General features: G+C 36.8%; 1 protein-coding gene across 4 annotated transcripts in view; it reads right to left on the reverse strand.

Moving 5' to 3' along the window:
- Positions 1-5,662: 5,662 nt before the first annotated feature.
- LOC105041915 (uncharacterized) overlaps positions 5,663-24,796 on the reverse strand; it is a 44,840-nt gene continuing 25,706 nt past the window's right edge. For 3 of the 4 annotated variants that reach the window (XM_073253867.1, XM_010918983.4, XM_073253868.1), the window contains 4 exons: positions 23,169-23,228; positions 22,938-23,002; positions 6,077-6,167; positions 5,663-5,996 (listed from right to left, as the gene is read on the reverse strand). In XM_073253867.1, coding sequence (XP_073109968.1) covers positions 5,955-5,996; positions 6,077-6,167; positions 22,938-23,002; positions 23,169-23,228 — 258 coding nt within the window. In that variant the 3' untranslated portion in view covers positions 5,663-5,954. The remainder of the gene's footprint in view (positions 5,997-6,076; positions 6,168-22,937; positions 23,003-23,168; positions 23,229-24,796) is intronic. The other variant, XM_010918984.4, reaches the window with a different exon arrangement.

Raw genomic sequence — 24,796 nt, forward strand, 5'->3', positions numbered from 1 at the left:
GAATTTCGGAGCAGTCTCAAATCATCATATTTTCATCCCAAGTTTATCCTAGGGTCTGTGATGCAATCAGAGAGAGAATGACCCTAGAGAGACGAAATCCATAAAAAGAGATAAAAGGTCTAGAGAGAGAAAATAAGAAGAAAATCTAGAGAGAGAAAATGGAGAGAGAAGGTAGAGAGAGAAAGTCCAATTCTAGAGGGAGAAAGACTTAAGAGAGAGATGAGAAAAACTTTCTCTCACATGTATTTTTATTATTATTATTATTATTATTATTATTATATATTTATTTTTCTTTTTCTTTTTCTTTTTCTTTTTCTTTTCTATTTAGAGAGAGAAAATAGAGAGAGAAAGAGAGAGAAAAAGGGAGAAAGAGGGGAGAGAGGAAAATTTTTTCTTTTCTTATTTTTTATTTTATTTTATTTTTCTATTTTGTATTTTTTTTCTTTTCTTTTTCTTTTTTCTTTTTCTTTTTCTTTTCATTTTCTTGTCTTTTTCTTTTTCCTTTTCTTTTCTTTTTCTTTTTCCCCCCGTGGCCTTCTTTGGCTGGAACAGGGGACCTAGAGGTCCCCGTTCCTTAAACCGGCCGTTCACGACCACGCCTTGCCCGGCGGTGGCCGGCGGCAAGGGCGGTCTTCCCCCGAGTTCGGAGGGGCTCGTACCGGCGGTCGATGGTGACCGTCGGTGCCGGAAAATCGGAGAAAAGAATCGGTCAGAACAGGGGTTTTCTTTTTTCCAACAAAATCCGGCGACACCCGTCGCTGGCCATCGTGCCCACAGGCACGGGGAAGAAGGGAGAGAAGAGAGGGAGAGGAGGAAGACCTTACCACAACCTCCGGTGACCCCCACCGGCGTGAAATCACGGCGAGCACAGGTCGAGAGGCCACGGCTTCAAACGAAAAAATCGGAGAAAAACTCTGGCGATCGTCGGTGACTGTTGGATCTACACTTAGAGGAGAAGAGGGGGTTCTTATAGAGCTCGTCCTAGGGTCTTTTAATGGCCCTAAGACTCCGATTTTTTATCGGAAATGGGGAAGAGGAAGACTCCGATCGGGAGTCTTCCTGCTCTATTTTTTTTTTTTTTTGGTTTACTGGGCATAATGGGCCGGGTTTTCACACTTACAGTCTAAGCTAAGATAATGGAGTAGAAACAATATAGGAAACACACTAAAAAAGAAAACCAAGATTAATCTTCATATTGAAAAGTTAGATGAAGCCGAAGACAATAGGGGATTATCAGCTGAGGAATAACAGGAAAGAACTAGCTTGAAGGAGCAACTAGAAATGATTCTGACTCAGGAGGAAATAATGTGAAAGCAACACTCAAGGTATCAATGGATTAGCGAAGGTGATCGTAACACAAAATGTTTTCACATCTTGGCGAGCAATCAAAGAAGGAAGCTAGAACTATATTTTAGAAGTCCAACATGAAGGTAAAACTATATCTAACCAACAAGATATTGAAAAAATTTTTCTTTCTACCACAATCTAGTAGGGGCAGCACCAAAAGAAAGCATTGATGCAGACTGGGAGAAATTATATCAAGGTGATAATATAGACCTAAAAACTCTTGATGAACCATTCCCTGAGGATGAGATCAAGCAGGTGATCTTCAGTTTAGCCAAAAATAAATCACCTAGACCAAATGGATTTCCTGCATCCTTCTACTAAAGATTCTGGAAAATTTTTAAACCTAATATTTTGTAGCTCTTCGCAAGTTTCTACGAGCAAACTACAGATTTATCAAGGCTGAATTACACTTACATAACTCTGATCCCTAAGAAGACAGAGTGCTCATCAGTGAAGGATTAAACGCCAATCAGTCTAGAGAACAGCATTATCAAAAGTATTTCAAAAGTACTTTCTAACAGGCTCAAATCGATGATTGGGAACCTGGTATCCTCTTCATGGTCGGCTTCTATAGCAGGGAGATTAATTCACAAAAGCTATGTATCTACTTCTGAAATCATCTCAATTAGCAAAAGAAAAAAAATCAAAGGTTTTTTATGTAAAATTAATTTTCAAAAAATATTTAACAGTGCGTCATAGAAATTCTTGCAAAACCTGTTATAGAAACGTGGTTTTAGCAGCAAATGGAGATCCTAGATCCAAACAATTCTAACTACCAACTCATCCATTCTTCTCAATGGATCGCCTGAAAGATGGTTCTGCAATAAACAGAGACTCAAGCAAAGTAAATCTCTCTCTCCAATGCTCTTTATTCTAATAGGTGATCTTTTAGCCAGGTCTTTAAAGCTTGCACAGTCAAATAACATAATTGAAGGGATCGGACCCACTGAAATCGTGAGAGAAACCCAATGCATCCAATTTGCTAATGACACTCTAATATTCAGTGGTACCTCCACAAGATATGCAAACATCTCCAAACTAATTTTTTACTCCTTTGAGATGCTGATAGGGCTTAAGATTAACTTCAATAAATCTAGTTTAGTTGGGATGAATCTAACTCTAGTGAAAAGTATAGAACTAGCAGCTATTCTAAGATGTCAAACCACTCATTTTCTCATCAAATACTTGGGACTCCCATTGCATCACTCTCCCCTTCCTTCAAGCCAATGGGGTTTCTTAGTGGAAAAGTCTCCGAAAAACTTTCTGGGTGGAAGAGAAACACCCTCACCATGGTTGGAAGAATAACATTGGTTAATTCAGTGCTAAAAGCAATTCCTCAATATTGGATGGCAGCTTTGAAAGTCCCTAACTCGATTATTCTAAGAATCAACAAAATATGTTGTGACTTTATTTGCAAGGATTGTCGCAATAACCAGGACTCAGCAAGTAAAGTCAAATTACTGGCCAATTGGCCCAGCATATGCCATTCGAAAAAAATTGGAGGTTTTGGAATTATTGACCTTAAAATCATGAATCAAGTACTCTTGATGAAATAGTAGTGGAAATACTATGCAGAAATAGATAGAGAATGGAAAAGGCCGGTGGAATCAATTTACTACTCAAAAAAGCTCCCTACAGAACCATCTCAATACTTGATCCTTACTGCTTCTCCGGTCTGAAAGGAAATTTTAAAGATCTTTAATGTATTTCGGCAATCTACAACATCAACAGTTGAGAACGGAAGGCAAACTTCTTTCTAGTATAATAGTTAGGTTGATGGAAAAGCTCTGCACGAAAGTTATCCATCCTTGTTTGCTCTTGCACTTAATTGGGACTTAAGTATTGCTTCATTCCTTTCCAAGACCAACACATTAGCAAATTTTAAGCTACCACTGAGCTCCACTACTACTTCAGAATTCAAGGCCTTGGAATTTCTTTTTAATAAAATCTGTCCGTCATGATGACACGACCAAAAATATTGGAGATGGACTCCTAATGGGAACTTTGCAACTCGAAGTCATTATCTCTTCCTGAAAAATGGGAGAATAATATCACAGGGTGGGATTATCATATGGAAATTGTCAATACCTGAAAAGATAAAAATGTTTGCCTGGCTGTGTTTCTACAGCAAAATCCTCACTGCTGAAAACCTCGAGAAGCAAGGAATAAAAAGACTGGAGATTTACCCTCTCTGCTTAGATCAAAAAGAATCTACAGATCACCTCTTCACCCAGTGCTCCTACTCTACTCGTCTTTGGATTCTGTTATCTAAATCAGACAAACGACGTCAGATTCCTTCAGCCTATTAAGACCTTTGGGGTCCCTATCGATCGGCAGACAAAGACAAGGAAGAAACTAAAGCATGGGATAGTCTATTAACCATTTTCTGTTGGTGCATTTGGATCGAACGAAACAAGCGTTTGTTCGCATTTGGGGCCCGATCCTATCTAGACGTTGGAAAACTCATTGCTTACCTATATAATGATTGGGCGATAAGAGACGACAACCCACACGTTAGGCGTCTTGGCTAGTTTCTGAAAACTATTGGATGCTGAGGACGACAGGCTATGATCAGGTGCTAAACTTCTTTATCGGATTCCGATGAAGCAAGTTGATAGATTTTTTTTTTAATGCTGAGGCTATGATCGGGCGTGAGAACAATTCAAAGAAGGATAGATGTTATGCAACGTCGGATCCTTAAGATGGCAGATTTTCAGACTCTATAATAACATGCCAGGCCTTCACATGCCTTCCTTTGGAATCTCTTGCCACAGCAAACCAATAGGTATAAAGAAAATTATTAGATTTTAAACCATCACTGTAGCTGATCGGATACCTACATGCAACGGTATTGTAACTAAATATGACTCGAAGGGAAGGGTGGAACGTCTTTTCCCCTGCCACCCTTCAACCAATGCTTATGCTATAACTTATCTTTTAACTCATTTTTTTTTTTTTTTTTTGTTAACTAATCTTTTAACTCTAATTAATATAATGAAGGGAGCAGCTTATTCCCCTCATTCTATCTCAAAAAAATATGATAGTGCACCTGAGTGTCGATGCGAGATCATCCTGGTGCAGGAGAAACTCCATATAGTCACCATACGCCTCCACAGTCCTATAAATGTGATTCTCAACCTCACCCACAACTCAAAATATTTTGAGTATTTAAAAGTAACCAATCCTCCTGTAGGAACACTTCAACCATTTTGAATAATTTTTTTTAAAGTAGCCATGGACTCTTTCTAGATTTAAAGCTGATGTGGTGATACACATCCTATATTATTTAAGTGATTATTAAGACAAACTTATACATTTTTTTCAATGAACATTTATAGTTACATGTAAATAGACCGCGTGAACAGCTAAGATACTAGTTCAATAGTGAAGAGTAAGAAAGGTAACGTAGTTACAACTTTATCGCAACTGTAATGGAACACGAAGTCTTCTGTTCAAAGGCAAGAATTTCATGGTCGCGTCATTACCTCCTAAACATTTTTGTTGGTTCAGGTTTCAACGACCTCCCACTAAAAACCTATTTAGATATTTCTACAGAACCGGACATGTTGATCCATCGATCTTTCATCATCCAAGGATCTGTCTAAACCCAACACAGACCCGTGTCTCCATAAATCGTTTTTGCTTCCCATAAGATTTGGGTTGTGTGGGATTTAGTTGCTGCAGAGCTTTGCTTAAATGAATGATCCAATTCACAATCCTGCAGAATTTTTAATCGGATCGTTCAGAAATAGCCAAACATATCCTAATAGTACACTTTTCAGTCCTCCTCCCACTTTGCCACTATCCTCTAACACCGAGCTTGCCAACAACAATACCTTTCCTTTGAGAAATCTTAGACTCCCTTCAAGTACGACCTCACCCCTACTTTTCTATTTCCTTGCTCCCATGCCCAAGGCTGCTCGTGCTGGTGTTGATCGCATGTTGTTGCTTGAAGGGTGAAGGCGGCCCAAGAGCAAGATGGAGAGGTGAGGTCCTAGGCCATAGGGTTTGGGTTGCTTGAACCAATGGAAGAGGACGATTCTCAGATGGAACTAACAGAGCCTATATGTCCGTTCCATCTCCTCCTTTGTGCATCAAGATACGTGAAAAGACCAATGTAAGATGCCTCTAGAAGTTGTTTATATGATAGCATTTTGCAATGATGCTCCAAAAAAAAATTAAATTATTTTATTATTTATTTATTTTTAAATATCGGATTAAATACGGATCATTAGAATTTTAACCAATTGAAATATTAATATACATAGCTGATGCGATAAATATTTTTAAAATTAAGATTATTTCAATATTAACATTGATTGCAAATTTTATAATTAAATTGATCTTTAATTTTTTTTTTAAAAAAACACCTTCACCGTAAGCCACCAAAGGTGGAGGAGCCGTGCACGTTAAAGAAACTACAATATATCCGAGATCTTACCAAACCAAAAAACAAAGAAGAAAACATTTACAGGGAGCTTTGGAGCTCCAAAAGGGGCAGTGCTACCGCAAAGAACATCCGGACGGCAGCTTCAACCAATTCAATATGTGCTGACCTAACCAACGCAGACAAGACATTGACATGTAAAAATAGAACCACCCATCACTCATTGTTTCGAAGTCCAACCATATGTCCGTGTAAGGCGGATCTGTTCAAATAGTCACTTGAATTTAGCCGCATTATTGGAAATGCAATTGACAAGGACACACAAAAAAGACTAAAATTTACCTGAGCCAATGCATAGATTGCCCGCAGAATCCGAGCATAATCAGTGCCAAGCATTTGAATAACGATGTCCGCCAGAAATGTCCCCCACATCCTGCATAAGTTTAGCAATGCAGCAATTTTCATCATTAAGTGGAAAATAAACCTCATGATAGAACAATTGAATCATCTGACTACATAGAATTGAGTTATATGTTTATGGTTCACCTCAGTTTGCATCTAAAGATAAATTTCCAAGCCATATTCTCTAGAATAAAACCATGGATAACTTAATTAGTAAACAAAGTTAAATAGAAAATAAATTATGTCCTGACGGAAGGAATTACAAGTAGCTTGTTGAGCCGGTATATGTTCGAATCAAGCATGAGGAAAACAGACAACACGAGCAAAGAGCCAAGCAGACTAGTGCAACAAGAAAATCCTAGGTTAAAATCTTTTTCCAGCTCACAAGTACTTGAAACAGCTTGTATTCTCTAACTACTGTTAGAGAAAAAAAAAATTAGAAAGCAGGACTAGCCAGCTCTCTCTAACAAATTCATTATGTTAGTCACAGGATGCTTGAAAAAGGATGTTAAAACTAATAGAATATTCAAAATAGTTAACTGATTACATAGTTTCCATCTGAGAAAGCGCTGCTTTAGTGTAATTAGATAATACTTACATGACCAACCGTAGGACTCTAAATCAGAGATGTCTGTTCTTAAAGATTACCTTCCACAATGGTGTTATAAGGAAGATCAAAAAATACATATCACCTCAAGACAAGCAACAAAGTGTTTAAAGTACTGAAAACAAACAAACTGGTCCGGTGAAGGCGGAGCGGTGTCTCAGATATCTTTTTGAGCCACAGCAAGACACCCTGTATTTTGTTTCTCTTGAGAAAGGAAATCTTCTTCATGGTAACATCAACACATACTTAAATGTTAAACTTAATCAAGTAAGAACAGTATTGAGAATATCTGAAAGCCTAATTGATGCAGCAATAGTCAATACTATTCAATGTCTCTACGAAGAGCTAGATATTGGAGAAAGACTTTAGTCATTAAAAACCCCAAGTGGTGAATATGAAAGTTGCTAACAAACTGCACTAACTGAACCTCCAGGATATGAGCATGTGCATAAACTAGACATCATATGCTGGTACTCTGATCTGACACTCAAGAGGACCCCCAACTTGGTAATACAACAATTGTTAAGGTTCTAGCATAATGTTTAAGGTGGATATTGAGACATTGAATGAGCGGCAGAAAAGAAATTCAAGCTTGATATAGTAGTAAAAGATGACACATTCTTTTTTTTTATGACTTTTCTGAATAGAAAATTTAATATAGTGCATTTCCAATTTCTGAAAAACTTTTGGGATTCATAATATTTTAAATTAGTGTCTCACAAGAATTTTTGAATGCATTAACCAAATATCCTTGTCTTTTTTCTTTTTTTTTTTTTTTTTGAGAACTGATCAAACAGCTAAGTGCCACAAAATTATAATGATGTTTGGCTGCATCAAGGCTCTGAGCCAGAATTTCACTCATAACATGCTCCTTGATGCATAAGTACCCCAAACACCATCATAATCATAAATAGAACATGGTGCTATCATGCCATAAAATGAAGCCTAACCCACTTGAACACTTTGTCCATACATCAGTAAGACACCACTTGCGACACTTACAACTTCACCAATAGGCATAAGTAGAAAGACAAGCTTTTTGTTACTCTCACAAGTTCTTCACAACATGCACACATTCTTGTTAGCTTATAAATGATAGACTCTCCTTCACTTCAGACCCACTCTAAGTGGCTAAGATGAACCCTACTTAGAAAAACCAAGATACTCCTAGGCAAGGTTTGCCGAACAGATACCAAAAGGAGTACCAGCCGGTGACTGGCTTGGCATGATATAGGTCCGTACCATGCCATTTCGAGGCATATCGACATGGGGAGAGCCAAGTTGCCCCTGTTTCAAAAATTCCTAATTTACTTTTTGCCGATTTCAAATTGCAATCAGCAAATGGTTTTCTGACATCACTTTCGCGAAATCAGAAAAAAAATTAGGGACCCACTATTTCGAAACAAAATAGGGGTAGCCCCCCGCTGATAAGGGTTTTCAAGTCCTCTCTTGACCACTCTCTCTCCTCCCTCCCTCTCCCTCTCTTTTCCTCTCTTTCCCTCCCACTCCCTCCATACGAGCTCGAATGCGCTATAAGGTTTACATTTCGAATTGATTGAATGAACTATGCCGATAACCGACCAATTTGGTTTGGTATCCCTGAACCAGCCAGTTCAGCATGATTCAGTGGATTGCTTCTACATGTACTATAACACCTTTTAAAATTTTTAATTAACTCCATAAAGCAAGACTTTTTTGGTCTCGAGTCTTAAAGATAATACTCATGCCACCATGTGTTAAACTTAAAATTTCACTTTGCAAGACTAGGATGCTTGCCAAATCCTCAAGGTGCACTCATTTTTCAAGTTACTGCCCTATCACTAGTATTGGCTTTAACCTTCCTAATTAAGATATCCTATGGCAGCATATGTTGCATTAAAAAGAAAAAAAAAAACATTAGGACCCCAACCCACACCTTTCATAAATTAGCACTTTTTTCGGAAGACCTATGCCGTATTTTAAATAATGTGCACCCTGCACATTTGATCCCACCCTCGATAGGGCTGTTAATCATCTAGATCAGTGACAACACAAAGCCTTTCAATCTCAAACATTATAAGAACGTCACACTATCATCAAATGTATAAAAACAAAAATGGCTTTGGACTCCTTAAGGAAGCCCATCCAAAAGACACCATGCACATTGAAGGAAATCAAGAGCACATCCATGACTCTCATTCATTCAATTAATTAGAAATGTCTTTTTTCATTTTGATGCAGGAAAATCTAAAGGGGACAGACTCCGTATGCTGCCATAGATGAAGCAATGCACAAGTTCTTAAATAGTAATAGCAAAAGCTGAAAAATAGAAGACTTTCAACACCTTTCCACTTGAAGGTCCTAACATGAAATGCGATCTACGGCCTTATGACATGAAATGATGCTTTAGAATAATATAGCTGAGACCATATTTAAATTATTTAAGCAAATAAACCACAACTCTGCTGATAGTAAATCAACAATAACAATAAGAAAGTATTTATTAGATGGGGTCTGAAAGTCAATTAATGAGCACTTTCAAGTGTTAAGAAGCCTGCTCTTCCAATCAGAAGTGAAGCACAAATGTCCATTAAACAGTGATTTTTTGAAAAGCCCTAAGCAGCATTATAGTGGGGAACCAAGGATGAATAAAACCTTAGATAGGAATGTTGTTGTATAGAGTTCAGTGATTGAAGTCCAGTCCCGATGGGACAGGGGCCCTCCAGTCCTGTTTCTTTGGGATTCTGGCACGAGGGACAGGTGCGGGATCCTGAAATACATTTCTGGCCTTTGTCCCAACCATCCCATCTTCATCCCGACCAGATCAGACGCCGGTACAACCATCCCGGTCATGCTCTAACTTATTCTTTTCGAATGCCAATAATGATTCGAAATTCGAACAACCCATTTGTCGCCCGGGGGGGGGATGAAGGACAGCAGAATACTGACCTTTTCCGTGCATCGGCATCGATATCGGCAACATCATTGGAGGGAGCACAATGTTTGCCATTCAATTTTAGTTTTCCAAAGCAGAGTACGCCGGTGGGAGGACAGCTCGAGAAAGAGAAGAGAGGAGAGAGGGAGGCCGTCGGATTTTCCGACATGGAGCGCCAGAGCCAATTGGGACTCAGGAGGGAGGAGAGAGACCGCAAGGGAAGGAAAGAGAGTTCAAGACCTTCGGACGAGAAATTATTTCACGTACCAGGCCCAAGTGAACCAAGACAAATCTCAGAGCATATGCATGGTGGATAGCGCGTAATCAAGAATTGGTGAAATACAAGAGGTAGCATGGCGCGTTATCCACCATGGGATTTGATGCGGTCCAACTGCACCTGGTGCACGCACCAAGTCCAAGTGAACCAGGCTAAATCCCGAAGCATATGCACGATCAGTAGCATGCAATTGGGAATTGGTGAAATACAAAGGGTAGCATGGCATGTTATCCACTGTGGGATTTGATACCATCCAATTGCACCTGATGCATGCCATCCACCGTGGGATTTGACTCCGTGCAATTGCACCTGGTGCATGCAATCATGATACGAATTTCTCTCGTGGGTTGCGTGATGCGATTTATTTGATCTCATCTGTTCAATTGCATCCACAAGATACAGCTTTCAAAATGTTTCAAGTCCGTGATTTTTCTCGACTTGAGCATCACACCCACAGGCCCCACATAGCTGCTCCGATCGACGCTCGTGACTTCGCTCGACACTCATCTATTCACGCGTAATCAGATACTGCTTAGATCAGAATTCCTATCCTATATATTCCTTTAAATCGGACAAATCATTTTCATATATGCCTTATCTTAGAAGTTCAAAATATTTAAACAATAAATAGATCAATAAAATTTTAAGATAAATTCTAAAAAAATAATATATATATATATATATATATATATATATATATATATATATATATATATATATATATATATATAAAAGAGCATCCCAAGCGTATATCGGGATGCCCCCATCCAACGAGATTTAAAACCTTGATAGAGTTACAACAATTCCAAAATCTAGAGTTTATGAGAATTTTAGTTGAAGGGTCTGTTTTTTGAGCTGAAATAATACAGAGGGAAACAAACCCACCCCATAAATACTTTCTTGAGTATTTTTCTTGCATTGGTTTTCTATAGGTGGAGTTGTGGTTTATTCCCTTCAGTAATCTAAAATTGATCTCAGATTTATTATCCTAAGTTTCCATTTCGGGTCGTAAAGCCTAGATTGCATTGTATATTAGATCCTTTAAGTAGAAAGGTGTTGAAAGTCTTTTATTTTTCAGTTTTTGCGATCAACTTTTAAATGTTTATGCAGCGCATCATCTAGGACAGCATACAAAGTCTATCCCCTTGAGGTTGTCCTGCATCACATGCGCAATGTTCCTATTCTGCTAGCTTTGGGTACATGGCTTTTGTCATTCTCCCACTGTAAACTTTCATGCTATACCTTTTAATCTTAGCCAACACAAGATTATACACGACATGCATATCAACCAGAACCACAGATCCCATTCAGTTGATGTTAATCTCTGTTTACATTAGCAGTTCTCCCTCAACCCTTATCTGTATGAGTAATTCACCAGTTATTGTACTCACATTACTTCTATTTTCAAGTCATCCTTTCTCAAATTCATTGTCTCCATCCCCTTCTTGAGTGCATTTTGCCTTGCAAGGTTCGTACCACTTTCAGTATCTGCACCAGTTTTGGTATCCACACCAGTATGATGTTGCTACAGTATCAGTACAGGTTGGTTTAGCATGCTAACTCCCGATATGCCCCCCTTAACGAGCATCGATTCAGTACCAGTACATTATGGTATGCCAAAGATGGAGCGGTATGTACGGGTATGGTAAACCTTCTTGCCTTGCATTTGTGGACAGTCTTAGCATACAAGTCATCCATGACTTCACTTTCACCTGCCATACATGTTATACCCAATGATCCCAAATGAAATAAATACTCAAGAACATAACAATAATAATACACAGCAAGGACTTCAAAAAAAAGCGGCGAAACTCACTCCACTCGATTTTTCACTTTTTTTAAATTCTTACTAAATTTTATATCTGAAATGTAAGATCTTGTAACTTTCTGATTTAGTTGTATTATTCAAGAATATAAGAGATCCAAAGCAAAAAGGAATCTCATACATCCCCATAAAAGAATGACATACCACCATTCTAGCTCCAGCTCATTCAGATGGTGGGGTGTTTTGTGGGGGAGTGGGGGGCAAGAGCATGGTTTTCAAAAGCAAGCCAAGCAGACAACCTAGGTGCTCACTTTAGGTAAATAAAGCCCCTAGGAATTACTCCACCAAGAATTAGATTTCTTTTTTATTTTTTCCCGGTTCTTTTGCATCCATTGTTGCAATATAGTATGTCGGATTTGGTCCCTTACCCTAGAACCTCCCTTAAAGTGTACAGACCATGCATTATACCCCACTAAAGAGCCTAACCTAACCTTAATTTGTAATCCTTGAGCTTGAACCCTACACCCTTCAAACTTGAGCATGTCCTCTATCTGTAAAACTCTACAAGTTGAGCCATGGTTCTCCATGACCTAGGTCTCATCTGACCACCATCAGCACTGCACTTACCCAGAATGACATTTGATGCTTCCTGCTTTGGCTGCTTGTATCCGATTTTCCTCCTTCAATCACTCACAGTCCTCTACCTTTGGCTCCATGACGTCACCTTCCCTAAATGTTCAGATGGTGCACTTACTAATGGTAAACACCTATGATACCACTTGTTAAGGACATACAATTTAAGCTTCAAAACTTATGTAGCACCCTTGGAATGCTCTCTTGTTCAATAAATTGGTTTTGCATGAAAGACCTAGTCTTTGGCCAAAGGTAATCTTATTGGTGCTATTGTGATTCAGGGAGCTTGGACTCAACACCAAAGAAATGAAGATACAAGTGCATAGAATGAAGCCTTGTCACACTCACCAGCCCTTTGAAACTAGAAGCGATACAAGTTTTCTTGATTAAAAATGAGGGAACTTGCACACAATTCTTGCCCTAGCTTAAGTGTAAGCCAAATGGAAAATATTTAATTGTTAAAAAAGAAATTCTCAAATATATCATTCATCTTGCATCCCTCACCAAAAGCAAAATGCAAATATTTTCTGTTATGTAGTTTTCCAGTAATCCCTTGAATCCTCCACCAACAAAAACTAGATCAACATGTTTTCAGTTTATTGAATTATGTTTTTAGCTCCCTCACATATTTATCATTTATGTATATCTCACAGAATAGTCTAAAATATCTATTGCACTTGCATGATAATACATGTCAAGAAGCACTATATAACACGGTGCCCGAAGAGTTCCACCCACACTGACAGTGTAACATGCATACAAATATAGACGCACAAAGTTTAGTCTCATGATTATATTGCAAATTTTATGATCTCCATAGGTCGGAAAGGATTGAGGTGCTGCTCCATGTTTTAAAAAACCAGACCCCTGATGAAACTGGAAAAGTTATCAGGTTGAGGGTCACCCTTCAACCTTTAGGTCAACAAGAAATGAACCATGATATCATTATAATCTAATAAATATATAAATTACAATTAATTTTTTTAAGTTAATCGATAAAATTATAACACTTTTATCAATAATATATTTAAGAATAACATGGCAGCATAACACTTACACAGCATCATTATTTTCTTAAACAGTTCCTAACAATCATTAACACTTTTATCACATGGCAAAACTACAACGCATGATATGATGTATACACAATATAGATTTCAGAAGTTATTACAAAGTTTTCATCAAGTAATATATATATATATATATAAGATGAAATACACTCAATTGTACAATTTTGCATATTCATACATTTGGACACAAACTATCCACGAGGCCACCATCTTGATTGAAAAAAAGGACAGATCATTCATTGTTCAGGGAAAAACAAAAAGACAAAATCATCCTTTCCTTCCCAATCTCCATAAGGTTGTCAATGGGTCAGGCTAGCCCAAGGAACCCAATGATCTGACCCAAGAAAAACCAGGCCTAAGCTCAGAATTTTTACCCAAAAGCTTGATTTTGACCAAAAATAAGGTGGCCCAATTTATTCCAAGCCAAACACAGGTTGGGATTATTTCCAATATAAATAAGCACCCAACTTAGACTTGTCCTAGCCCAGATTATTACATGCAACGGGCTGGGCCTAGGCTTGGGACATTTGGGCTAGAGTTAGGCTGGATCTAGCTCGGGCTTGAGCTTAAACTTCTAGGCTTGCTTCAAGCCTAGGCCTCACCTAGCCTATTGGCAACCCTACATCTCCATCCATAAAACAAGAAAAATAACTCCATCTTGGGAATACCCAATGATCCCAAATGAAATAAATACTCAAGAACATAACAATAATAATACACAGCAAGGACTTCAAAAAAAAGCGGCGAAACTCACTCCACTCGATTTTTCACTTTTTTTAAATTCTTACTAAATTTTATATCTGAAATGTAAGATCTTGTAACTTTCTGATTTAGTTGTATTATTCAAGAATATAAGAGATCCAAAGCAAAAAGGAATCTCATACATCCCCATAAAAGAATGACATACCACCATTCTAGCTCCAGCTCATTCAGATGGTGGGGTGTTTTGTGGGGGAGTGGGGGGCAAGAGCATGGTTTTCAAAAGCAAGCCAAGCAGACAACCTAGGTGCTCACTTTAGGTAAATAAAGCCCCTAGGAGCCTCGCTTCAGCTCAGGAACCTTACAAAAGCAGCCTACCACGAGGGGGCAATCTGGGCATGCAGGTGACTAAAATGCATCTTTAGGCAGATGCCTGGGCACTAAGAAAGCGAGTCCAAGTCCAGCAAATGCATCAGGTACCAGTCAACCCAATATCCAATCTAAATTATTTTAACCTCTTTGCTTTCCCCTTTCCCCCATGCCTCCAAAATCAACCTTTCTCTAACCCTAAATAAGATGCTCTAGCAATGGAGGCAGTCATCAGTTAAAGATTGATGATTGGTCAGTGGTAAATGACAAACAGCAATAGGCATGGGCACTTTTTGTTACTATTTTCCTCTTCTCTAGCTCTCTTTCCCCCTTCTTTTGTTTTTAAGATGGTGTAGGAAGAACTAGGGCTATCGTCAACTGCTATTGCTGCCGGTGGTGCCACCATTGCAATAGTGGTGGTGGTGTTGGCTCAGCTAGTGGTGGTGTTGCCTATAGTAGCCAACAATGACTCGTGCTGGTGGTGCCTCCAACAATAGTTGCAACAAGGGGATATGGTTGAGAGGCCGCCTAGGTGCTCAGCACCCCTCTGCCACCCACCTCACACCTCCTATGTTGAAAATTATGGGCCAGAGAGTGAGAGAGAAATGCTTGGCTTGAGGTGAGAAAGATTTGGCCAAGGGTTTGAGGAAGAGCCACAGCAAACATCACAAGAGAGAGAAATTGTAATCAGGATATTGGGAAGTTATAATACAATATAAGCAAACAGTCGGCTGATTCATTCCAACCACAGCGACTCGTGTAGGTTGGCAGTTCAACTTCAAGTCTGAGCAATTTTTGTAAATCACAAGAGTCTTTTTATTAAAGCGGTTTTGGGACAATCAGACCATCAACCACGCCAGTACATGGTTCAACTGGCTTGTCTGGCCCATTTTCAAAACACTGGTGCTGCTAACACAATGCATAATAACCAAATGATCAGCCTAATTCATTCCATGCCAACACAGACCAAACATTAAAAAAGACTTAAGAGCCCTTCTTAAATTAAGGAAAACAAAAATAAAGAATTTAATAGGTGGTTTTCCAATCCAGTGCCAGATGCTTGTACTCGATTAGCACAAACTGGCACTTAAAAGCATGACTGGTGTTGGATTTGACTCGGTGTTGGAACTCATAGAACTAGTTGTCAAGATGAGAATATGGCTAATGGATTGTTAGTTTAAGCACATGCAGCTTGGTAGCAACCTTGAAAGCAAAAGATCTAGCCACTACAAACCTATTTACATGATTAATCTTGCCACATTTGTGGAACTCCGAACCCTTGTAAAGCTTTTGTTTTCTTTCTACTTATAAGAAGTCTAGAATATAGTAAATTTTCAAATTTTGGTTTGAAATCTGGTATGATGTATTTGATGTGCTTGTGGCTAAGGCTGACGTTCTATGATTAGGGCACTAAAAGATGTGGTTGACAAACTTAAAACTTTCGTAGAAATTAGGTGAAAAATAAATATTTAGCTTCATCTATAACTCGAGACACTGTCACCAAAACTCTCATGTCCAACTCAATGAATCTCTGTCCACACATCAGCAGGTTATATACGCATCAAAGACCTTATGAACTTAGCAATTTCTTAAGTTCAGGTCTTAAAGATTGGTAGATTCGGATATACAGAACAACTGTGACCACTTTCGTATATCTATAGAAACAAGGTTTGCCATACCATACGGAAATGGAAGGTACGGAGTATACTATAACAGTTCTGGTATACGGTTCTAGGGGTATATCAACACTCGATACATTGAACCGGCCCCGTAGTAACACGGTAACAGTGTGGCAATGGTACGGAGCCCAGTACCAAGATTGAATACCTTATATAGAACCGTTACCAATTAACTAGAAAACACCTTTTCAACTTAACACGTCAAAGAAGTGAAAATTGTTGAATTGTCTAGAATTTAGTGGCATTATTAGCTACAATATGGAATACCTTATATAGAACGATTACCAATTAGCTAGAAAACACCTTTTCAACTTACACATCCAAGAAGTTATAATTATTGAATTGTCTAGAATCTAGTGGCATTTTAGCTACAATCATAATATGCATTTAACAACAAGGAAGCACTTTGTCAATTATATATTCAAAATGAAACATTTTAATAAATACAATATTTTAATATTCTGGTCTGATATGTTAAAAACTAATACAAATGCAATTTAACCAATATTGTATTTTTCTTACATACCCTCATAGGGCTTTTATGATAAAAATGCAAATCAGGCTCTCTTCTATGCATCTATATCGCACTTTCCTTAGGATAGGTAATCTGATTAATATTCTTTGAAGCAAAGAGGAAAGAATAGTTAAACTAATCACATCTACCTGACAACGAGCTTGGGAACAGCCAGCCTTTACTGCAACTTTAATAGGAAGGATGGGTAAGAGAAGTGTCTAAAGTTCTAAGAATCTTGTGTTTGTTTCATACCAAATGTTCAAGGCAGGCAAGATACCAAAGAACTGAAAGAACATGCAAAATTCTAATATCCAGCTTTTCTAACTGTTGAAACTCTAACCTAAATATCCACAAGGAGAAATGATAGTATGCTTTATATGAGAAGATCTAGAAAATCATCTTGACACATACCTCATTTCTAAGTATGTAGTCGATAAGAACTCCAATGGAGAGAATATCGAATATAATGAAAAAGAGTGAAGGGTCATTTGATCATTGGGAGTAAACTTCGAAGATCAACATGCAAACTGAAGCAAACTAGATTGAAGAACCCTTCATCGAGTGAAGGAAGTTATCCTCAGTAATATATATATAAAGCAACCCTCATCAAATGTATTAGAAGCATATATAAATAGGATATGACCCAAGCCTTAATTTGGGCATTAAACCCACTACAAAATCACACTCAAAATAGGATTTAGTCATAAGGAGTCATGCTAGAATTACTCAACTATAAATATAGAAACTTAGCTAAAATTTGACGCAGTCTCCAATGAAAAATTTACACGAAAATCTTGAAAAAAAAAATCAAATATTTGCTTGTCAAAGTTTTCGGCCACAAATCCATGGATTCCAATGAAGCTTCGCACAGTCCAACTGGTCATAATACCTGTTGGCTGCACGTATGTTGCATCAATATCTATACTACCACATAAAGAGAGCTCATGCACAACTCCATGTCTCTCCAACCTCATTTGCATTTGTGATATCCCGAATCCATCAAACATGAAACTGCAACAATCTTGAAGCATTATAAAAAAATTAAAAAAAATTAAGGCCAGCACGTGCCCTGCACGTGTTGGGAAAAACGAAAAAGAAAAAAAGAAAAAAAAAAAGAAAAGAAGAGAGAGTTTCTCTCTCTCCATTCTCTCTCTTCATGTGCTTCCATTGTTTTCTCTCTATAGAATAGTTTATCTTTCTACAAGATTCTCTCTAGAATTATGTGTCTTGCTCTAAAATTCTCTCTCCAGATCATTTATCTATGCATGAATCTCTCTCTAAGATTAGTCCAATGAAGGACTCTTTTCGATGATTTTGATCAAGCTTAGTGAAGAGTCCTAATCCACGATCATCGAACAGCGTGCTAGTACCCACCTTGACTAAACCTAGACTTTATCAGTTTGATCTATTTGACTTGTGTGAAGTCAATTGTATCATAATCCGATCTTAATTAAATAAAATTATTTGATCGAACTGATCTTTGATCATTGAGCATCATATTGGCCTTCATCTTGACTCTTATCAGACTCTAATGATTTGATCGCCATTGATCTTTGTTGAACCACCTAGATCTTAGTATGATCCTTGATCAGATGAGGTTAGATGACCGACAAACCCAGACCACTAGATATGACCATCTATGAATCGTGTCTTTCTTAATTATCCTTATTCTTTTTTATTATTGGACTAAATTCTATATAGGAGTATAGTCATCTCGAGAAGATGTCTAACAGTGGATACTGCGATCTAATCTATGAATTGAAGATTTTGAAAAAAAAATTATGAAATTATACGGATTTATTAGAGTACGTGTGAGATAAGTACTGCTTCATTTTTTCTAGATCTATTGGCAAATTATTAAATATCTCCTATATTCAAATATACATGATTTATGAATTTGATGCATGGTACTTTGAATACCAAATTTGCTCTTTTCTGAAATATTAAATGATTTGTAATCGAACATATTGAATTCAATATGGATTGTCCGATTGATTTCAATATCGCCTAATTTGTGACTTTTTGAATTGGAATATGAAAAAGTATTTTGATTTCAGATTAATTTTGACTCACAGCCTATGTTTCGAACCCTGCCAATGGGAGTTAAATGCTAGTATTTCGATATCCTGTCAATGGGGGTTGTGTGCTGATACTTCAATATCCTGCCAGTGGAGATTATGCGCTGATACTTTGATATCCTGCTAGTAGAGGTTATATACTAATATTTCGATACCCTACCAGTAGAGATTATATACTGATGTTTCGATACCCTACCAATAGGGGTTATATATTGATATTTCGATACCCTACCAGTGAGAATTATATGCTGGTATTTTGATATCCTGCTATTGCAGGTTGTGCAGTGGTACTTTGATTGAGTTTATGCTTGTCGAAATAAAACTGATGTTTTGAAAGAAATCGATTTATAAATTTAAAAATAAATTTTGAAAAGACTAAATTTGGATGGATCTTATTTGATTATTATGGCATATTTTGAATTAATGCATCTTGCATACTTATTTTCAGTATATTATTATTGCTAAATTTAGCTAGCCAAAGTATACATTGCTTACTGGGTTGTCTATCTCATTACTTTATGTTTTACTATTTTCATAGATTCAGAGACCTAGCTTGATTCGAAGATTCAATATGGAAGAATGAATTAGAAGCAATATTTGATATCTTTATTTAGATTAGAATTTATTGAAAGTTGATGAAAACTATAGAATTTTATTTTGTAAGACATTTAATTTAGTTATTTAAATTAAAATTGAACGTTAATTATTTAAATTTTGTTATGCTATTGCTTTATAATATCATGATGAGATGTCTTGCATGCTCGTGAGAAAAGTTCTTCATGAGTATGTGGCAGTTGCCAATTCTCTGACTCATGATCTCGAATCGGAGGCATGACAATTAATATAGTATTAATATGATATCAGAGCATAAGTGGATCAATTATGATATATAGAATCAAACATACAAGTGTAGGTGGGTAGACATTAGGGATATTGGGATGACAACTTATATTATGATAATTTAGAAATTTAGATTTAACACAAGTACATTGATAGATTTGAATCAAAGTGCACAGCAGAAGCATAATGGTCTAAATTATTTTTATCAAAATGAGAATTTGGTTTCAAAGATATTATGAAAGATTTGATTTTAAAATTAGGAGGATGATTATGACTTAAGATAGAAGTAACCTTGAATTTTTGAGGACTTCAGTAAGAAAAATTGAGGATGATTTCTTTTTAGGAGGAAAAAATATGATACCCCAAATCCATCAAACATGAAACTACACGGATCTTGAAGCCTTATAAAAAATTAAAAAATTAAGGCCAGCACATGCTGGAAAAATAGTGTGATGGAAGAACTCCCGAAGGAGTCTTCTCTTATGAATCCGACTTCCAATCCTGATGGAAATCGGATTTCATCTGATTTCTTTCCTCCCTCCACCTTTATTTAAAGGGAAGAAGACTTCCCTTTCTTCCCACTGACGATCAAGAACTCAAGCCAGCGAAATCGCCGAATTTTGCTTTCCAAAAAAGCCTTCATCATATCCGTCGGAATCACGACCAACCATCACTGAAAATAAGGTAAGAATCCTGCAATCTCGAGTTAGCTTAGTTTGCCATCTTCCTCAGCCTTTAAATCTCGATTTCAATTGCCAGATTTATCTTAAGAAATCTCTCCCCTGCTTCGGGTTGTGTTTCCACCCCTTTTCTTTTGGTTTTTCTAGCACCGATAGTCGTCGCCGACTGTCGGCCTGTGATCCTCGAGCTGCACCATCACAGCCCCAACTACCGCTAGCCATAGCCATAGCCACACCGACGGTGCTCAATTGTTCCAAGAGAAAAAAGGGGAAACAAATCCCCTGTTTCATCGTGGAAGAAAGAGAAGAAAAGAAAAAAAGAAAGAAAAAGAAAAAAGAAAAAAGAAAAAAAAAAAGAAAAAGAAAAGAAGAGAGTATCTCTCTTCCCTCTCCCTTCTCTCTCTTCATGTGCTTCAATTATTTTCTCTCTCTAGAATAGTTTATCTCTCTACAAGATTTTTTCTCTAGAATTATGCCGCTCGCTATAAAATTATCTCTCTCTAGATTGTCTCTGCATGAATCTCTCTAAGATTGATCTAGCGAAGGATTTTCTTTCGATAATTTTGATCGAACTTAATGAAGGATCCTGATCCGCAATCACCAAATAATGTGCTGGCACCCACCTTGGCTAAATCTAAATTTTATCAGTTTGATCTATTTGACCTGTGTGAAGTCAATTGTATCCTAATCTGATCTTAATTAAATAAAGTTATTTGACCGACCTAATCTTCGATCATTGAGCACCATATTGGCCTTCATCTTAACTCCTGTCTGACACTACTGATTTGATCACACTTGATCATTTTTGAACCACCTAGATCTTAGTATGATCCTTGATCAGATGAGGTTAGATGACCAACAGACCCAGACCACCGGATACGACTATCTGTAAATCGTGTCTTTCCTAACTATCCTTATTATTGTACTAAATTCTGTATAGAAGTATAGTCATCTCAAGAAGAAGATGTCGAATAGTGGATACTGCGATCTGATCTACGAATTAAAGAATTTGCAAAAAAAGTTATGAAATTATATGGATTTGTTGAAGTATGTGTGAGGTAAGTAATGCTTCACTTTTTCTATATTTATTAACAAATTATTAAATATCTCCTATATTCAAACATACATGATTTATGAATCTGATGCATAGTATTTTGAATTACCGAATATGCTCTTTTCTGAAATGTTAAATGATTTATAGTCGAACATATTGAATTTGATATGGATTGTCCAATTGATTTCAATGTCGCCTAATTTATGACTTTTCGGATTGGAATATAAAAAAGTATATTGATTTCAGATAGATTTTGATTTACAGCCTAACAATGTTTCGAATCCCGCAAGTGAGGTTAAATGCTGGTATTCCGATATCCTACCAGTAGAGGTTGTGCGTTGGTATTTCGATATCCTGCTAGTGGAGATTGTGCACTGGTACTTTAATACCTTGCCAGTAGAGATTGTGCACTGGTACTTAATACCCGGCTAGTGGAGGTTGTGTGCTGGTACTTTGATACTCTGTCAGTGAGGATTATATACTGATGTTTCGATATCCTGCCAGTAAGAATTGTGCACTCGTACTTTGATATCCTACCATTAAGGTTTGTGTGGTGACACTTTGATTTAATTCATGGCTATCGAGACGAATGTGATGTTTTGAAAGAAATCGATTTATAAATTTGAAAATAAATTTTGAAAAGACTGAATTTGCATAGATCTTATTTGTTAGTATGGCATATTTTTAATTAATGCACCTTGCATGCTTATTTTCAGTATATTATTATTGCTGAATTTATCAAGCCAAAATATATATTGCTTACTGGGCTGTCTAGCTTATTACTCTATGTTTTACTATTTTTATAAATTTAGAGGACTAGCTTAACTCGGAGATTCAATATGGAAGAGTGAATTAGAAGCAGTATTTGATATCTTTATTTAAATTAGGATTTACTGAAAGTTGATGAAAAACTATAAAATTTTATTTTATAAAATATTTAATTTATTTATTTGAATTAAAGTTGAAGATTAATTATTTAAATTTTATTCTACTGTTGCTTCATGATATCATAATAAAATGCCTTGCATTTTCGTGGGAAGAGTTCTTTATGAGTATGCGGTGGTTGCCATGTCTCCTGACTTACAATCTCGAATCGGAGGCGTGACAGCATTAGAGTCATGCCCCCTTTTTTCTATTGCAGTTTTATTAGAAGCAATTCTCGCTTCTTTCCGGTTCTATCCCATTTAAATGGTGGGGACTGATTAGTGGATATACTCATCTTTTTCTTTTTTCCTTTTTCAATTAATTTCTCTTACAAGTCAGTATTTAATAAATGATTACAAGTGCACAACATTTGGTGCATCAAATCTTAACCACTCACCCTGAATCTGCAGTAGAAAAGTATCTACAAGAACTATCAGTTTCCTTAAAAAAAAAAAAAAAAGAAAAAACTTTTTTTTCTAGAAAAATGCTACAATGATAATTATAAATAAAATCATAGAATGATGCTTATCAATCAACAACAAATTTTTCAACAGTTTGATGCATTATCGTTCTAGCAAGTTTAATGCTCAATTGAAGAAAGAATTTGAAATCGGGTGCCCACTATGTGCCGCAAACAAATAAATTCTCCCAATGATGTTTTTGAAATTGGAAATAAAAATAAAGAAGAAAACACATACAGTGGCCCAAGTAACATCATAAAACTCTTCAGCCCAAGATACTTTGTTGCAGCATGAGCCAAGCCCTACACGTGAAAAAATTATGAAATAGCAGAGTTAACATAATATCACCAGACTGTAGGTTGAGAAATCATTCAGATTTGCACTCATATTTGTAACTCAAAGTATGCTGGCATTGGAGAGAAAAACATTGTTTTTAATGTGTAAGAGCCTTCCTAAAGAAATAATGACCTGTCTTGCAGCAACTGCAGCAGCCCTTGACTCCAGGCCAACAGCTGCCAGTTGTCCACCCTGACAGCCACAAGGAAACATTTTTGAAAAGGAAGCCACTTACTGTAGTATAAAAAGAAGACGTACTTGTCAGAATAAGTTGTGAAATCTCGCTTGTTATTCTAACACCAAAATGAAATCAAAATATTCTTTGCTTAACATAGATAGCATGATTACCCAGAATACTAGGCACTACCAATTCATAATATGATAACTGCAAAGCAATATATTTCCGGAATGATATTACTGCAAACTTTCTAATGCAAGTATGAGAAGTGAAAAAACAAATTGGAGAAATCTGGAAGCAAACAATATTATGCAACAGAACTAGCAATATCCAGGCAGTAGGACATGTACCTGTCATAATGCCACTCCCCAAAATATGGTATTTTTTCGCAATGCTCTTAATCCCAATGGTACAGACAGAAATCAATAAAAGCCAGTAGCTTCAATATATTCCATATTTTTATTTGCATGATTCATTTGCATAAAAAATACAATATTTACATACCATTAGGAAAGAAACTGTGCCTCATAATATCACCCCACCATTACATGTACAGATTTCAATGAACTGTTCACTAAAATAATAGATTTATACTTATTGTCAATGTAGTAATTCCTAAGAGTTCAGGATTCGGCTAGTTACCAATTTAAGTGTCAGATCCACTGGGAAATTTTTCCCAATATGGTTTCGCTGGGAAAAAATAAAGGATATGAATCAAATGCATGTTTGTCCATCAAATGGTTGCTCTGGTTCAACTAGATTTGTGATATTAAAGCCTCTGATTACAAACTGACATTATTTAGTACTATGTAAAAAGGTGGCAAAGAATGGATCATTTTTGGTGCATGAATCACCATATGATCTTCAAAAGAGCAATAATCTCCACTATGATTGTTGAATTTTCTTGATGTAACTTTTGTGGATACATTTAGAGCTGGTTCTGGTGTATGCTGACTTGGATCCATGAACATGTCCAAGCTGTTCTCAGGTGTCATATCCAGCAGTTGCCTGCTCCAGGAAATAATAACCAGCATATGATTGATTTTGGGAAGAGGAATTAGCATATTTGTTGGATAGAGACGATATTCTCTCCTTGAATATCTTCAATATTCTTTTTCAGAATATTATGGTGAGTTGTCAAGAATATTATCATGGTTGTCAAGATCTTGATTCTCCTTGAATATCTCCAATAATTTCTCCAAGAATATTATCGTGAGTTTTCAAAGAATATTATCATAATTGTCAAGATCTTGACTATTATGCTCACATCATTATAAGGATTGTAGGGTCAAACATATTATCATATTTTCTTGATTGTGATTATCAGACATATTTGTATAGCTACCATATATGTTTGGATACAATTGTAAAGCTACCATAGTAGCCTTTCCATTTCAATGTATTTATAGACATATATTTATGAAGTTGATAGTATAATCTTTTCCATTCACTTCCACCCAACATGGTATCAAAGCGGGCATCGTCATCCTAACCTGCTCATCATAATTGGCCTTCATTGCCGATCGCTATTGTCGGCCTTCATTGCCGAGTTGTCGACTGCTCTAGTCGATCTTTATTGTCG

The sequence above is a fragment of the Elaeis guineensis genome, chromosome 3, assembly GCF_000442705.2.
Source record: "Elaeis guineensis isolate ETL-2024a chromosome 3, EG11, whole genome shotgun sequence".
Lineage (NCBI taxonomy): Eukaryota > Viridiplantae > Streptophyta > Magnoliopsida > Arecales > Arecaceae > Elaeis > Elaeis guineensis.